Raw genomic sequence first — 18,605 nt, 5'->3', positions numbered from 1 at the left:
TATATGCTGCCTTCACCAGACAGGAGGAAACTGAGGTTTAAAGCACTCATTCTCATTCTAGGCGATTTTTCCCCCAGGAGACATTTCCCACAACTTCGGGGAGGGTGCTATTGGCATTTGGTAGATAGGGGTCAGGGATGATGCACAGGGCAGTCCCCACAACAAAGAATCATCTGGTTCAAAATGTTAATACTGCTCAGGCTAAGAAAGCCCAGGCTTAGAACTCCAACCACCTGGTTAAGAGACTCACATCCTTACCCACTATGCTATACTGTCTCGGATGGGAACACACACACTCATGCTCACACTCACACATGCACACACTCAGAGGGTGGGTTAGTGTGTTCAGCATTATAGTCTTCTAGTTCCTAAGGCTCCCTTCTCAGGCAATGATCACAAAAGCAGAGACTATTTTTGAGGTCAGTAAAATTGGTCAACAGAGCCAGGCGAGGTGTCTGCAAGATGGCCACAAGGCTTCACCACATTTGAGGAGCTGCAGGGAATAGAAGAGGCCAAAGGTTTTAGATTACTGCCATCATTGCACAGTGAGAGGGGAGACTGTCAGTCGAGGATGTCTTCCTGAAATCTGTGTCACTGACCTTGTTCCAGATGAGGACAGGGGTTGGGATTCCGATGACCTCACAGCTCAAGTACACCTGGGCGCCAGTGATATTCCAGATGTCCTTGGGAGGTGTCACAATGGAAGGACCTACAAGAGAGGACACAAAGCGAAACCCGTCTTTTTAAACAGTCTTTAACATCAGTCAGCATGCTAGCCAGTAAGTCCTTGATTATGTTTATGAGGCTGTCCCTTCTGTGCATTATCTAGACAAATTTCAAAGATCAGACTGGTTTCCCCCTGCGACCAGCATGATTTTAAGCTCTGCTCTGGAAATGCATACATCTAAATAACAAAAATCATTAGGATGAATGATTGTAAATTTATTATTTACAAAATTTTCTACTCCCTCAAATCATGTTTAATGGTTTAAATTACCAGTTGTTGATGAATGGATAAAGAAATTGTGGTTTATATACACAATGGAGTACTACGTGCCAATGAGAAAGAATGAAAATGGCCCTTTGTAGCAACGTGGATGGAACAGGAGAGTGTGATGCTAAGTGAAATAAGCCATACAGAGAAAGACAGATACCATATGGTTTCACTCTTATGTGGATCCTGAGAAACTTAACAGAAACCCGTGGGGGAGGGGAAGGAAAAAAAAAAAAGAGGTTAGAGTGGGAGAGAGCCAAAGCATAAGAGACTCTTAAAAACTGAGAACTGAGAGTTGATGGGGGTGGGAGGGTGGGGAGGGTAGGTGATGGGCATTGAAGAGGGCATCTTTTGGGATGAGCACTGAGTGTTGTATGGAAACCAATTTGACAATAGATTTTGTATATTATAAAAAAAATAAACACTTTATACTAAAAGATAAAAAAAATAAATTTACCAGTTGTTTTGCATTATCTGGGATATTCCAAAATAATGAAGTTCAGTTCCAAAATGTTTAATGTTTTTCCTTTTTGTTTATCAGAATTTCTATATTTTTTTTGGTGGAGAGGGCAATACCCAACCACTCCTTAGGTAATGAAAGAAAAAAATCTAAGAAGATATTTGAAAAGGTGCTGAGCACCCAGAAAAGATGGCAGTCCCTGTTTTAAGAAGCTTAGGGTCTAAGATTGACAAATCAAAGTGATCAGGCAGGAATGGATGACTTTCATCTAAGACAAAAATGTAGAGTGCTGTGTGCCCTGGAGACTGCAAAGGTACTTCTGAACAGAAGCGGCCTGGGTATCCAGGGAGAAGGTAGAAAGGTCTTTCTTCTCAGTTGGGGGTTGCAGTGGATAAAACAGCAGCAGTGACAGGTCTCTTGTGTGTGACCAGGACATCCAAGGAGATAGCTCTTTCCCAGAGTTCTAAGTGTCTAGCTCCTGGGCAAGGGGGCATTGGCAAGTGGGGGGACCTGTCAAGGCACTGCCTAAAAGCCTCAACAGGTATGAGACCGACCACACAGGGAGAGCCTAAGTGATATCTCCCCTTCCCCACCTCTGCCAATTCTGAAACACATCTCTAGGGCTTCTGTATCAGATCTATCCCCTCCGGTAATTACACAGGACCACCAACAATGGTATACATCCTTTTTGTTCCTAAAGACATCCTTGGGCCAGCAAAAACTATGGCCCATGGGCCAGGCCTGGCCTGCCACTTGATTTTGCACAGGTCCTAAGAGGTCTTTGTTTTTTTAAATGGTTGGTGGGGGGAAAATTTGTGAAAATTAAAAGAGCTTCACATGTCAGTGTCTATAAATTAAGATTTATTGGAACACAGTCATGCCTAGAGTCTGGCAACTGTGGCCAGGGTTGTATGGCCTAAAACATTGACAATCTGGGCCTTTATGGAAGAAGTGCTGATACCTGCTCCAATCAGCCAAGCAATACCTAAGTAAGATGCCACAGGAAAGTCTCAGGACTCCAATCCTTTACACATCACCTGGACCTGATGCAAGTAACCCCACCTGCTGGTCCAGCTCTGAAATGCAACACTTTTGAAACCAAGAGAGAGCTGGGCTCGCTTACTGCTCCTTGGGGAGTGGGGGGCAGCTCCCCAGCATCTGCTGTAGAAGAGGCTCGCACACCTGCTTCTTAGTGGGTTGTACTTAATTAATATTTCACTTCTGCTAATTAAGAATGCCAGGCTGTGGGCACAGGGACCTTCAGAGAGATTAGGGTCAGTCCACAGAACAGAGAGGCAGAGCTGGGAGCCTGCCCTCCCTGCCACCTCGGCCCCCTCCCAGGTATGACAGCACACTTCTCAAGAACCAAAGCCAGCCTGTCCTCAATGCTCACGGCCGGTTCTTGAATGAATGAGTTAATCGTCCCCTCTGAATTTCAGCTCTCCACTTCCTTGGGTCCTCCAGCCAAATAAAATGTCTAACTATAGGGTCATCTTGCATCAGTGTCCTGGGAAAGGGACAACTTCCCCTCTAGGCCTGGAAAATTTTCTGGCATAATCAGCATTCAAAGGACACGAAGTCTCCCCTTTTGCAACAGGCTATTTCCAGCACGCTAATAATTTCTTGAAACAGAAAGGAAATGACTCCAGCACAGATTTTTCCCACTCATCTCAAGTATTAGATGCTGATTTTTTTCTAATCCCTTGGGGTATTTTTATTTTTTCCCCTTTGTAAGAATGTGCAAAACAATCAAAGTTTTGAAAGCTCTAAATATATTTTGTGCTTCCTCTCCTCTAAATCTTAGGTCTGAAGAGGAAGCATCTATCGTGGCCTGGGGTCTTGGCTTTTCTGTTGCAAATGTGGATGTGGGGAGCATGGCAGTGTGTGTTTATGTATGTTTCTGGCTCTGTCTCCAATGCTTCCTAGTCTGACTGAACCAACACGGGACCCCGCAAAGGGCTGGGCTGGGCCTGACCCCATCTCAGTCTTCCTCCAGGGGCTTGGAGACCAGAGAACCGGATCTGGCTGGAATGTGAACTACTTTCGCTCACCTCTCTGAGGACTTCCATGTGGCTCTGTCCTCCTTCCCACACACAGACTTGTCAGGATGACCTCAAAGCTCAGGGGATCCCAAGAGATTGTTCTGAAAAGAATACTCCAGTGTTCAGCATTGTGGAGGGGCTTGGGAACAAAGCTGCCTCTCATGTATTAAAACCACACAAGGAACAGAAGACGTTTTTTATTGTGAGGTCTCAGAGCCTCAGCCTTGCAACAAACCACTTATCTTAACTTGCATCCATCTCCTTAGAGTCACAATGAGTAGCAGGGTCCTCCGTCTTTGTCAGGGGGGGCACATTCTGGAATGCCCGTGGAAGAATTCCAGCCTTAGTGAATCGTAATGATAAATTCATTCATTGTATATGTGTGGACTACTTCTGGATTCTTTATTCTGTTCCTTTGGTCTATGTGTCTATCCGTGCACCAATGACTATGGTATAATTTAGAAAAGTGTTCAAACTATAATACTGAATAGAGGGCAGATCGATTATACCCATCCATCTCCAATCTTCTCCTTATTCCAAGAAGAATAAGGAATTCCACTTCAGGAAGAGCAAGAATTCTTTCCAAATATCTGAAGCCAGGAATACTTTGAATCAGAGCCATTGCTACACAGTTCAAGATTAGGACAAATCATTCTGTGGGTTCCTCTTTCTCTCTCCCAACCCTAAAATACATATTAGGAATGAGGTGAATGGGCTGAGTCAATATTCAGACGGTTCGAAGAACATAAATGATCTCATCAATTCTGCTACCAGGCTATCTCAAGAATCCTACATATCCTGTATGTATAGAATCCACAAATTCTGTATTACTCACTGAATCTGGCTGAGTTGATGGAGCAGAGGAGCAGAGGGGCCATTAGGACCAGTTTGCTGCACCACATTTACAAAAACCCTTGGCTATTTCATATGTCCTTGAACAAATGACAGACTCAATAACACAATGAAAACTTTAATAAGCAATATTTAACCTGGAAAGTGCTGACCTATAGAATGGCCTTTAGAGTTTGATATGTAGTGTCTTGCAAAGCAAAGTCAGATCAGTGAACAATTAGACTAATACTCAAGATATCAACCAACCTCCTGGAGTAGGTGGAGGCAGGCTGGCTTCAATCTGACTTCCCGAGTTAGAAGAATCCATGGTTTCAGATTCTTCCTGTTTACTCTGTTCGGTGCTGATACCCACTGGGTCACCTACTTACTAAACTCCTGGTTCTTTGCCACTCACTGGTCTGGAAATTCCCTCAGAGTATGAAGAGAGAGTGGACAAACTCGTGATGAAGGCAGAATACAGCAGCATTATAGAAAAATGAGTGATGCTGATACATTGTGAAAAACAGTAAGAAAGAGACTTAATGGTGACCCATAGGGACACCAAATGGACAGGTTTTGTATGGAAGTGAAGGGATGGTGAAAACATTTTGGGCTAATATGATGGCAGATCCAACAACACTTTACTCCCCTCCTCCGAACTAAAGAACCATCATTCCATATATTCTACCGATAAGCAATTTCACTGCCAACAATCCTCTTGAATTGCAGGTCTATCATGCAATTCAATTCCTGAAGGTTCTGTTCTACCTCAGGAGAAAGCTCAGTGAAATGACTCTACCAAATAGCTTCTCTTTCCACTCTGCCTTTTTTCCAAGAGTCCAAAGAAGATCCAGAATTTATTTCTGTTTTTCAGGGTAAAGGAAGTTTTAGTTCACTCTGAGCTTGTTTTCAGGCTTTTGAGCTTTCTGCTCAAAATCAGTTCTCAAGGCTGGGCCAAGGGTAACAACGTTACTGTGTAAATCATGCTCAGTGTTTGGATTCCATTTAAAGCAAGTTGCAGAATATTTAAATGTATAGGGACCAACACCAGGATAGGCTCAATTATTTATTTATCCTTGCCTTTGTTCCAGTAAGCACTTCAGGCTGCTCAAACATCTGTCTAGCAAACATCCTGTACCTAGAATTATTGAATGCCCCCACCTGTCTCCTCCCCTTCCCTGCCCTGGCCAACCCCAGGCAGCAGCCAAGCCGCCCAAAGGGCTGCCCAGTGGCTGGCATGAGGAGTCCACCCCAAGGCTTTCTTACCTCAGAGACACATATCTGTCTCAGATGACTGGGCTACCAGGCTACTCCATTTTCCGTTCTTACCTCTCACATCTCGATTATCATCCAAGCTCTCTTTTTTTAAATGTTTATTTATTTTTGAGAGAGAGGGAGATACAGCGTTGAGTGGGAGAGAGGCAGAGAGAAAGGGAGACACAGAATCCAAAGCAGGCTCCAGGCTCTGAGCTGTGAGCACAGAGCCCGACTCTTGCCTAGTAACCTTATGTGGTCTCTTCTCTTTAATCACTCCTTGAAGGGAAAGAGGGAGGAAGTGGAGGAGGAGAAGAAGAGAGAGAAAATGAAGAAAGATCCTAAATGAAATTATAACCAGGAAGAAGAAAGTACTGAGTTTGGAAAAGAACTAAAATTCAATTTAATGAATCAGTATCACCTTAAAAGTACCTAGAAGGAGTCAGAAGTCTCCCACACAATTTCCACCTAGATTTACATCCTCCTCCTCAGCTTCTTTTAATTTCTAGACAAATTACCCACAAATTATCAGATTATTTTAGGAATACTCAATTATAACCTAGAAAGAGCTGAGTTCTGAGAAATCATGAAAAATACAAAAAAGGAAGAATGGTGGATGGATGGATTTAAATTTGGAATATTTCATTTGAGTCAGAAGAGGCTAAGAATGGCAGTTCTTACCAAACACACAAATGTCCTAAGGAGAAGATCCTGAAACAGAATTTTTAATTTGATCAACAACGCATTTGAGCTGATTTTACATGAAGATGCAGTAGAGACAAGAGAGTTAAAATTTCTTATCCTATAAAAAGCATGAGGATAATGTAAAAGAAGTCTGTGAACAATTTTCTAGTCTCTTACAGAGCACAAAACACTCCTCCAACACGACCTGAGATGTCCTTACCATGTTCCTATTAAAAAGACACACACACACAAAACAAAGCAATCTTGGGGACAGAACACTTGGCTCTGGAGCTCTCATGCCCTGTGAACCAGTTCAGTGTTCTCCTCCCCTACCTTAATGCAATGTATGTGACTCATAACAAGGTTCATTCTCCCAGTGATGAATAAAATAGAGCTTATAAAGGTATCAGATATTACTTAGTTAGCCAATTTTTTAATCTGAAAGAGCTACATAGAAGATGTTAGGAGAAGTCATGTGTTGAAGCTGAATATATTCCACTGAGTCTGGAAAACAGTCAAAAGTTAAATTCCCCCCAAAGTCAGTTTCTGTCTTCTTTTGTTGATATCACATTCAACCACACATTTTTTTTTGTTTTTGTTTTTTGCTTCATTGCTTTCTTCATTTCCCTCATCTCTTTTGTTTTCACCCTACAAATAAGTTCTTTCTTACTTCTACCCAAACTCAATCTCTGCTCTTAGCAATCATGTTCATCCACCATTACATGCTCATTACCACTTCCAGAGATTATACTTGTGATGATGTGCTAGCCTACTTGGGATGCCCTCCCTATCCTTTATTTGAAGCTCCAAGGCTAAAGTGTGACGCCCCCCCCCCCACTTTGGCATTTTTGTATGGGTATAGTTCCCACTTATTTTTTCTCTGAAATCTTGTTGGGTTCACAGTGCCTCACAGCTTGGTGCATCATTGTTCTCTAATGCTTTCCCCAGGAGGGCTAATTGAAGATGCCAGTGCCCTGATGGAGTCAGAACTGAGCCAGAAACTCCAGAATCAGGTGTTCTTTGTGTTCACTGGAAGGAGGGACAGCTCGGATTATATGCAGTGGGTAAAGGGCAGCAGTAAATTCAGAACATAATGTGATCAGTCATATGGAATTGAGTAGATGGCCATGGTCTTGAAAACATACCAGTGTACATACTGCCAACACAACCTAACCAAACTGATGCCAGAACCACCTATTATTTACCAGCTAGCAGATTATTTATCAAGATTTTCTTTAATCCTCTACTTGACTTTCTCTTGCCCTAAGCCATGTTTCTTGGCTACTGCCCACTCATTAACCTGTTTGTATATGATCAGGGGATGCAAATTAATTTGTGTATATTAGTCACGCAAATCCAAACAAGGAGAGTAGGTCTGCTGTGAGGGAAAGGATCTGCAATCATCCTCATATGAAAAACAGGGTCTCTGTATCATGTTGGGCTATATGATTAACATTATAGCTCTCACTGAGTACTTATCAACATGGCTAAGACAGCTGAGTATAAAGACTTCTCTAAGTTATGGTAGATTTGCAAACCACACTCATCTGGACTCCTAAGGATGCTGAGTCTTGGAATAGTTCATACACAGTATGTGCACTTATACCAAAAAAGGAGGGTTTAAGAAAGAACTGTGATACCACATATGGAGATAGAGTTCAGACACCTTGGCAAAATTCCCCAGATGGGATTATGATAACACTCAAAGGGAAAAGCACCAAACAAAAGTACAAACTGGGAAAAGAATAGTAGGAAGGCCCTATGGCCAAGAGGGGGAAGGGGATGAAACACGTGAAAACTTCCTGATATTAAATAAGGGGAAGCAGTAGCTTTATGGCTAATTAAAGAGCAGAGTCATCTGCCAAGGCAAGTCATTTTGGGAACTTCCAGAGGTGGCATGATGTAGCAGCTGAAGGTTGATATGGGAATCTAGCACACAATCTCAAAGGCATCAGAGGAGGACAGCAAGGGCAGGAGGAAAAAGGACTAAATTGCAAACAGCATGAAACAGGTTTAATTTCAGGGTTTTAGTTTAAGGCAAAGTCATTTGGTTATGGTAGCTACTATTAGTCATTTACTCTTTAGTCTGAATGAAGACCCAATAGTTTATGCTGATGGGGCCCTGTCAAACACTGCTGGGGGCAAAAGTGTAGAATTGCTTCCTTTCCTCCAAACATGATCTATTGGGATACAATGGGGGAAGGTTAACAGTTTAGACTAAGAACAAAATGCTGGAGAGGTAACAGACTATACAGTGAGTTTGGAGCACAGACCCTGGATGAGCAATTCTACCACTTCTGAGTAATGTGACACTGCACAAGTTACTTAACTTCTCTCAGTTTGTTCATCTGTGAAATGGGGTAACAATATAGAAATCATGAGAGTATCAGAGAGAGCAATCAAGATACAGTAATCAGCACGGTACCTGGGGCACGGGGTAAACAGTACTAACTCTTGCTTTTGTTTCAAAGTAAATTCCTTATGACTGGAGTTGATAAAAATTGTTTATTCAGAGAATGGAGACAACACACTACTTGGACTTGGGGTGGTTAGGGAAAGGAGATGGCGTCTGAGTAGGCCCTGAAGTTCAGAAATAGGCCTTCTGACAAGGAAGTGTTCACCTTTAGGGACTTGCCTGAGCAGAGGTGTGGAGGCAGGAAAACAGTTGCCTGTGGGCAGAACAGCGAGCACACCAGTCTGGCTCCCTGAGAGCGTTGTATAAAAGGAGAGGATTGGAGATCAGGGGTGGGGCACAGTGGAAGGTGCAGGAGGTGGGGCTTTATGGCCGAATGTGCCTCCTGAATGCTGGGCAGGCATGATGCAGGTAGCATTTCAGGACATGATTCTGAAGGCCTTTGCAGCAGGAGTAGGGGGCTAAGTCAAGGCTGTAGCAATGAGAACAGATAGGACAGTGGCAGACTGGAGAGAGTATTCAGGAAAACAAATGCCATCCAGTAACCGCCTGGATGTGGGAAGTGGGTGCTGAGTCCAAAGTTGTGGGGCTGGGTAAAGAGGAGGCTGCTACATCATGAACAGGAGCAGGATGCCTGAGGAAGGCACTGGATTGGAGAAGGTGCAAAAAATGGATTTGTGTTTAAATTTGTTGAATGTGAGGTACCATCTGGGCACTGAGGTCTGAACCCTATAGGAAAGAGAGGAACAGATACAGACTGCAGGGACCAGTGGTGCCAAGGCAAATATTGTCTAGCTTACATTTTAGCCCTGGGAAAGTTAGCGGGGGGCCCCTCGTATAGAAGGAAGGCAGCTTTGGCTCTCCGGCCCAGGAGCAGCTTCTCTGAGGGATCTCAGCTCACTGACCACCTGACCATCCCCACCCTGCCCAAGGCAGAGCAGGAGACAGCTAAGGTGCTGCTTAGCCAGCCGTGAGCCATTCATTTGTAGGGGCAGTCGTCCGAAAGCAGACTGTCCAATGACAGAACCCTGGTGATGGTGTACTCCAGTCCTGTGAGTTACATTTCCTGACTCCTAGTTACCTCTGGGCTTTAATGAGACACCCCATTTTGACTCCAATATTTGACGCTGAGAATCTTCCTAGAGTGTATTAGTCTATTTTTTCTATTAAAAATAAATTTTTTAAGTTTATTTATTTTGAGAGAGAGAGAGAGTATGGGCACAAGTGGGGGAGGGGCAGAGACAGAGAATCCGGAGCAGGCTCTGAGCTGTCAGCACAGAGCCCGACTCAGGGCTCAAACCCACAAACCATGAGATCATGACCTGAGCTGAAGCCAAAAGTCAGATGCTTGACCGACTGACCCACCCTCGTCTACTTTTTTAAAAAACTGTAGTAGATATCATAGTATTCACATCTCATCTTATGACTGTGAATCTTGCGGCATCTCAAAATTTTTACCGTAAGTCTGACCATGGAACATAAGCAGAAAGCTTCTTCTTACAATCTGTTGCTTACAAACCAATCTCTTATTTTGACAATATTTTCTTGTTCTTTTCCCCTAACTTGGGTCTAGCACGAGAAGTGGGGTACAGACCAAGAGTCTGACCCCAAGGAGTGACTGCCACCCACAGGTGATTCTGGCACACATGGTCTGGGGTCACCTTTGAATGAACCCTGCGTTAGGCAAAGTAAATCCATGAAAGGTTCAGATGTGTAAGGTGGAGTGATCCCTGTGGCAGCCACGTGGTAGATGAGCTCACCTGGGTCTGTGTCAGCAACAATGCCAAGGGAGGAGTTCATTTATTCAGCAGGGCTCGCATGGAAGTTGAAATACCTAAACTCCCATCACACTACCAGAATGACTGGTGTCCATACAAATTAAATTAGCAGGCTAGATTTTTATTTGGTTTGAGTATATGGAAGAACTGACTTTATATGGGATGCCATTATGAAGGGAAACTCCCTAGTCATGTGGGTGTATCTTAACGTACCCTTGGAAATACTTTTTTTTTTTTTTTTTTTTTCTACATTTCATGGGCCTGTCCTGTCTGGACTATGACTCATCTTAAATCCAACATAGAAAAATTTTGGTTACTTGTTCCTATTCCATAAGCACAGAATTGGGTGGGGAAGTTTCCACAGAAAGGCACTTCTTGCCCCCTGATTCTGGGATTCCTAGAAACCTAGACAGTTCCCCCAAGATGTTTCATCTTTGAGTCCCTGCCCACTCCCCTTTCTTTTCATATGTACTCAGTGCCTGGCATGGTCAGCCATCAGGAAATGTTTCCTGAACCAAGTTGTAAGGGAAAATCTTTCAGAGCCTGGAGGTCACCCACCCTCAAAGCTTCGTCTCTGTCAACAGACCCTGTTTGTTAACAAGGGCTACAGTCTGGTCTGTCCCAAAGACGCAGATGCTCTTGAACCCAGACATTAGAGAAGCCCTCAGAGGTTTACACTGTAGAAACCCCAGCAAATCCCTCAGGCCAGGCTGAAAACTCCAGAAGCAGCCTGTGGGAATGGTCAGGCCAGCACAGGGTCAGTCTTTCAGACTAGGGGTTATCAGAAAGTGTAGACGTGGTCAGTCTCCAGAGGTGACACAGGTTGGAAAAGATCTCACAGAGGGGCGTCTACACAAATAAGCAGCAGTCAGACACACAGAGCCAATGGGGTGAGCTCCAGCTGCCCGGGAACCGGCTTCTAAGAAGGATTCCATCTTGCAGCATCTTACCCGGTGGTTGCCAACCCTGGCTGCACACTGCATGCCCCTGGGAACAGTTCATGCCCACGCCTGGGCCTCACTCCCAGAGTTGCTCGTTGGTCTGGGCGTGGGGTCTGGCACTGGTATTTAAAAAAAAAGTCTCGGCAGAACCACTCCATTACAACACAGCTTCAGAGCGTGAGACGCTCAGATGATAAGGGAGACAGGAAGGCGGGAAGTAGGAGAGGAGGCGGGGAGGACAGATTTGAGGACGAAATGCTTCCAAGCCTCTTCAAGGAGAGGCCAAGGACCCCAGGGAGTTGCAAGTGTTCAAGGAGAAGAGGGAAATCTCTGGGGAGCCGGCTCTGGTGAAGGGCACAGAAACCGGATAGTAGTGACACTGTATTGTTGCTATTACTATTGCTCCAGCCATATGGGTGGGGGTGGGGTGATGTGCAGTGTCTGAAGCTTTAAGCTGTGAGTTGTCCTGAGTCTTAGCAGTTCTCTGTCATTTTCCTAAAATAAAGCAGTTGGTCCTCAGCCCTGCCCTGCACCTCTGCTGCCTCCTAATTCCTACCCTTCCCTGGCAATGCACAGGCAGGGGGACTCTGTGCCCCAAGTCTGTGCGTCCTACTTAAAAAATCCCAGTAAATCAGGGCCTTTTCCCTTTGCTCATTTCGGGGCAGACTGCCTCTGTTAAGACACATTCACCTTGGTTTGCAGGGGCCAGGAGCAGGGTACAGGGACCTGTGAGAAAATGGCCCCTTCAGGCTGCTGAGGAACAGAGCACAGGGCGTGCTGGGCCTGCGTCTGGCATTTTTACTTGGTGAGGTTTTTGCCCTTCGGGCCCCAGCCTCCTTCTCACTTAGAACTCATGGTTACAGTTGCCTCCTTGGCCGACAACCCCAGACGTTAATCAGCCGCCCACAAAAAGAGCTCCCCCTGTTCTTTCTCAGTGTTATTCCCTTTCACTGTGCCCTCTGGTTATTTTCTGTACTCCTCTGTGATGTCCAGAGACTTGAAAGCTCTCAGCTATTTATCCCAAGCCTCAGCCTTTGTTTATATCTGCTTTGCTGAGTGTTCTCAGATTTCCTCCCAGCTTCCTCATAGGATTTAGCCTTTCTTCTCCCAAGTTCTACATTTTCTAGTGCTGTCCCTAAGGCTTAAACTAGAACAGAAACACCCCTCCTACCCTGTGGGCTAATTCTGATGTGTCCTGGGTACTTGTTAGGTGTGCCACTGTGTACTTGCTTTATAAATCACTGTGAACAGACGGGGTGTTCCAGCACAAGGACAAGACATTCTGAGTGTGGACAGGAAATTCACATCATAGAAGGTGCTAGATGTGGATTGCAGTGGACTATCTGGATGAGCTAGATTGTTCAATGAGGCTCAGAAGTGCCAAACAACACTACTCTGAAAATCAGAGAAATGGGTGTATCTTGCTTATCTTGTGGTAGGAGGACCTATCTGGTAGGAGCTGGAGAACTTTGAATAAGGATATTGTATTTTTCATTAGTGAAGCAAATCATGCTTGCGCTTATTGGGTGGAGGACAATCTGGAGCCCATCTGGGTGGCTATGAGCTAAGACATACAGGAAGCAGGTAAAGCAAAGCTATGCCAGTGCACAGAGGAATAATTGCTCCAGGAGAAGAGATTCACGGGACATGAGAATGCTCTTTGCTGCTCTTACCAGTTGTTATAGGATCAGACATCTTTACTTTAGCACTTTTAGCACTATTTTTCTGTAATTAGTGGTGCCGTGTTTTGTTTTGTTTTTCATGTTTTATTTTCCCTAAGTTCATTCTTTTTATGACGCAGGAAAAAACAAGGGGAGTTTTCACGGTTTCAATAGTAGGGTGAGTTTTTAAAGTGAGGAGACTGGGAACAACCACATGCAAAGTATCCTAAGGGGAGATGAGCACAGGGGGGAAAGCCTCACCCCCAGAACCATCCTTTTCCTCCCCAGGTGTTCCTTCTAGAGCCACCAGCAGCTCCAGCCACGGAGATCTTACTCTTTTGTTTAAGTGAAGGAAAATAATTTCCTCACTGAGCAGCTGGGATTGCAGATCTGGCACCTCTTCAGAGCAACCATACATAAAAGTAGGAAAACTCATTCTTTATAAACTTGGGGAAGAAAATGTCCTCGATCTTCCTGAAATTGACGTAAAAGTTGTAGTTTATGCCCCCTCAGTCCTTGCCTTTTGGATCCATTCTTGGGAAATGTCTCCAGCAAAATGTGTGACCTCTTCAGGAAGCTGGAGTCTTCAAAGATGATGCCTGTTCACAAGGGGGTTCATGCTTGTTCTGCTTGGGAACAACGGGGAGGGGACAGAAAAGTAATCCAGGCTCATCGAGTCTGTGGGAAAAGATTATGGTTTTTGAGCCTGTCAGTCAGTGAAACCGATGCTTGAAGAGAAGAAAACTCAAAGTAGACTCAAATAAATAAGAACAAGACCCCTAGGAGAAGTATGATGCTGGCTGAACATGCAACTTGTCTCGATATTTCCACCCACATATCCACCCATGTGAGCTTGGCCTGTGAAAACTGAGGGCCATGATCCCTGGATTGGAGAGATATTAAATCCACTCAGTTCAAATTTTTTTTTTTTTTTTAATGAGCAAGCAGCATTTTAACCTACACACAAATAATAACAAGTCCACAAATATTTTGTAGTGTCAGTACTACATAGCTTTCCCAATGTCATCTAACACACTCGGAAGATGTTTAAAAGAACAGATCTTTCTGGAATACAGTGATCATCAGACGTTAAGATTAGGCTGGCAAGAGGTTTAATTTCTAATAATTAGGTAATATCAAAAGAAAAATGTCATCTAATCATCAACTTCAATATCCATCCCTGTAATTAGAACACTAACTTCTATTGCTTAGTTGAATTTATTCAATAAGGGAAAATCCCTATGGAAAATGGCATGAAAGGTGAGAACAATCCACAATGATATTAACTAAATCAAATTTCAGCACTGCATGGCACTAAGCAGGTAAAAACATGGAGTGGATTAATTAATTCAGGCCCTCCATGCACTAAATTTTGTGCTGGTGACGTGAGGGATAGAAAGATGGGTTGGGTTGAACTCCTGCCTGATAGGGGTTTACAATACAGAAAGTGTAGACAAGTAGGCAAGTAGATAAGCAATTACAATATGCTTGTATTGTAATTTATAGCATAGGACTGGTGTAACTGGTCCTATGATCTAGATGTAAATATAAAAGGTATTGTAACTGAATAGGTCAGAACTGAATTCATGGAAGAGGCAAGGGGCTTTCAAAAGTTAAAGGTGGTGGGTGGGGTGGGTGAGGAGATGGCAGGCAAAGGGATTAGCATGCTCAAAGAAATGAAACGTCACTCGGAGGAAAAATAATAATTGATAATGGTATCAGGCTTTATACCACACAAAGTGCTTTTCTATCTATTAACTTCATTTTGATTTTCCCAACAATCTTGTGAGCTAAGTGAGTCATTTCACAGATACAAAAGTTGAGATTCAGTAAAATTAAGTGGCTTGTGCAAAGTTGCCCAGATTGAGAGTAGTGTGGTCAGGATGTGAATCCAGTTTTTCTGAGTCCAAACCCAGTGGTTTCCCTAGGCTCTTTCCATAATCCACCATGACCGACATGTCCCATCTTGCTTTCTTTTGTTGTGTGTGCGTGGTGGGTGTCAAATGTTTGGAGAGAAGGAAAAGAAACCTTGAGAGGTAAAGGCCAGACTAGATTGCAGAGGTTTTCAATGTCAAGCAAGGAGATTAGTTATGTCTACAAGTTATCATGACGAAAAGGCAAACAACAGAATACAAACATTAATATATTTTGGAGAAAAGGTCACACAATTGCTAGAATCCTAAAGAGAGGCAATGGCTCATCATTCACACTCTGGCCTGAAATGCTTCAGAGGTATTATCTGACTGGTTCTGGGTAGTGGACTTACAACCCCAGATAGGTGACAATTATCCTCCTTATGCTGAATGCTGGGCAGATATTAACCCTACCGTGACTATATGATTGGAGTCCTACCCATATCTTGGAGTAAGAGAGTCTGGAAACTCTAGCCATTTTGACTGTATTTTAATGGTTTCAATAAATGTTTAATGTGACAATCAGTATTAGAAAATATACTTCATGTTTTGTCTTGCAAATCATTAAGAAGATGCCATATTCTTAGAAAGTACCTTATATATGCAGAAATCCTATGACAACTTTAAAAGTCAATGTTAACACTTAGTAAACATTCCTGAGCAGAGATAAGCAATCCCTGTCTTAGTGAAAATGTTGTCTCTCTGGGATATGTTTTAGATTTACAACTTCATCTTGAGAAAAACTTTTTAACTGCCAGAAGGGGGATAAGGGCCCTAAATGAATACATTTACTACACTATAAAATCCAGAATAAATAAGATCTGGCCCTGAGTATCTTCCCAGCCTCATTTCTTGCCATATCCCTCTGGAACTCTGAGCTCCAGCCATAAAGAACTTCTTGTGTTCCTCAAATGTCCTGCTCTCTGCTAATCTTTGCACGTCATTCCTTTTTCTGGAACAATCTTCCCTCCCCCAACCCCTCATTTCCCACTCCTCCCTACGTTTGCTTGGTTAACTCCTAGATATCCTTTGGGTCTCAGCTTTTTTTAAAAAAAAATTTTTATGTTTAAGAAAGAGAGAGAGAGAGAGAGAGAGAGAGAGAGAGAGAGAGAGAGAGAATGAGAATGAGAGAGAGAATGAATGAATCCCAAGCAGGCTCTGTGCTGACAGCACGGAGCTTGATCCCATGAACCATGAGATCATGGCCTGAGTCAAAAATCGAGAGTCAGATGCTTAACTGACTCCCACCCAGGCACCACTCAGCTATCTTTCTATTTAACAAATTTTCCTTGATCCTTCCTTTCTCATCTCCCTCAACTCCTCTTCACCCCTCACCCCTGATTTAGAATGAGGCCTCCTTTCTGGTTCTTACATGGCTCTCTATATTTACCCTTATCCTATCATTTTCATAAGGCATTTTAATTATGTCTGCATAGCCCATCAGATTGTGGGCTCAGTGCTGGTAAGGACCTGCCAATTTACTCTATTTCTTTTCTGTGTCTCACTGTCTAGCACTGAGTAGATGATCAATACACTGCTGAGTAGTTGAGTGAAACAATGCCTCTGCCAAATTACATACCAGGTGTAGTATTTTCATGTGAAGGTTTAAATAGCATGAGTTTAGGGAAAATGGCTTTCTTTGTGCTATTGAATATTAAAAATATTTGGGGGGGGTGGCTAGTCAGGTATAACTACTCCTATTCCAGAGTTTGTACAGGGCATGCTTTACCATTTGAGAAAGGTTAAAATGCAGAGACTTTGTTAAGCGTGGACTACTTAAAAGTTGGTCCTTAACTGTTCATAGGTACAAACAGGTCAATGTTTAGGTATGCCTTTCTTTTGTTCCTGACTGAGCTACCTAACAGAGCAATCAAATGGCCCAAATTGCTGATTCTGTATTTTTACCCTTACACTAACATAGATCATATGTTAAAAATCTATAAAAAAGTAGCAACCTCATTTAAAAGCTTAGATAAAACCCAGAAGTCAGAAGATAAAGGCTGACTCCATAGCAAAATGCTGCCTTATTAGTCAATTTACAAGATTTAAAAATCAGGGGTCACTGGTTAGACTTTTGATGAGAAACTAGAGTGGAAATGGGATAAATACTTCAAAGTGCAAAAGTGCAATTCCAGGTTGACCAATATTGTTCCATTGGAAAAGACAGATTAAAAAAAAAAAAAAACCAGCAAAGCATAAGCCCCAGTTATCCAAGGATGTTTAAGATATTTATATCAGGTTTGAAGTGAAAAGGTCAACTTAAAAACCTGTTTCCAAACATGGAAGAATTGGTGATTCCACACGAAGAGGAAAAATTCCAGTTGAGAGACACGCCCTTCCCTTTCTAGTGGGATAGGAGTACTAACATTCATCTCTTATAATAAATAAATCCTTTTCTATTAATACTTTCATCCTTTTAAATTATCATATAGGCAGTGGACTGTAGACTTATAAGAGCCCAGATCCATCTTGTCCAGATCCTTATTTATTTAAACGTTTATTTTTGAGAGACAGAGCAAGAGCAGAGGAGGGGCACAGAGAGAGAGGGGTGGGGGGGGGGAGGGAGGGAGGGAGACACAGAATCCGAAGCTGGCTCCAGGCTCTGAGCTGTCAGCACAGAGCTTGACACAGGGCTCGAACCCACGAACTCCGAGATCATGACCTGAACCGAAGTCGTACACCTAACAGACTGAGCCACCCAGACGCCTCTGTCCAGATCCTCATTTTACAGGTAAGGTTGGGGGTGGTGGTGTTAGACATTTGCCTAAACTCATTACTGGAAGCTGGCAGCAACAAAACTAGAACTATAGCTTCTTGCACTTTATTATTCACTGAGAAAAACCAGGATCTGTTCTCCATCAGCTGGCCACCATTAAACAGTGTGAAGCTGAGAGATCAGAAAGGTGGTGAGCAAAGCCATTAAGCATCCACAGCTACATTTCTTAGGCAGATGGGCAGCACAGTTTGGTTGTGGGAATACTTCTAATTTGCATGAGTAGAACATGGAAAAATAAGATAAGCTGGCTTCAGGAAAGTAACCCCCCCAATTCCCCTGAGCCGTGAGTTTGGAAAACCGCAGGCTGCTCTGGAATTTGGCAACATCACAAATGGTACTACTGGGTAGAACTCCCCAAGTGGCCGCAGCTCACGCATGGAGGATCGTCAAGGTCCCAGGTGCTGGCTCACCCCCGAGCTATGACTGAGACAGGAAAACAAAGAAAAAAAATCCTCCCTGAGTGCACACATAAACAAAAGCTATCTTCCTGTGTCCTCTGCCAAGAGAGCTGGAGCCAAAGACAGGAGTTCGAAACTCTGATTCATCCCTCAAGACAAATAAACTCGGTCAATGGAGGTTAGGAAGGCAATTTAGGCAACTTTTATTTAAGTAAACAAAAGTTAAGTTTTGGAAAGGGGCTTTGGAAAAAACACAGAGACCACCCCAGAATAACTCCCAGTGAAAACAGAAAAGAGCTCACTCTTAAGCGCTGATAATGCCAACAGACGGACATGTACAAAGAGGCAATTCCAGAGGCAAAGCCCTTGTCTTAGTTCACAGAACTGTGGAGTCTGGGTTCTGAGCCAGCTCCTTGCCAAGCTGAAGAAACATCTTTAGAGCAGCAGAGGGCCTGAAGGC

General features: G+C 43.4%; 1 protein-coding gene across 1 annotated transcript in view; it reads right to left on the bottom strand.

The window, feature by feature from the left end:
• The window catches only part of IGFBP7 (insulin like growth factor binding protein 7), a 72,286-nt gene that overhangs the window by 10,128 nt on the left and 43,553 nt on the right, over positions 1 to 18,605 (bottom strand). The window contains exon 2 of the mRNA XM_003985355.5: positions 600 to 709. Within this exon, the coding sequence (XP_003985404.3) occupies positions 600 to 709 (110 nt within the window). The remainder of the gene's footprint in view (positions 1 to 599; positions 710 to 18,605) is intronic.

This window comes from Felis catus, chromosome B1 (genome assembly GCF_018350175.1).
Source record: "Felis catus isolate Fca126 chromosome B1, F.catus_Fca126_mat1.0, whole genome shotgun sequence".
NCBI lineage: Eukaryota > Metazoa > Chordata > Mammalia > Carnivora > Felidae > Felis > Felis catus.
This window is presented reverse-complemented; position numbering and strand designations above follow the sequence as displayed.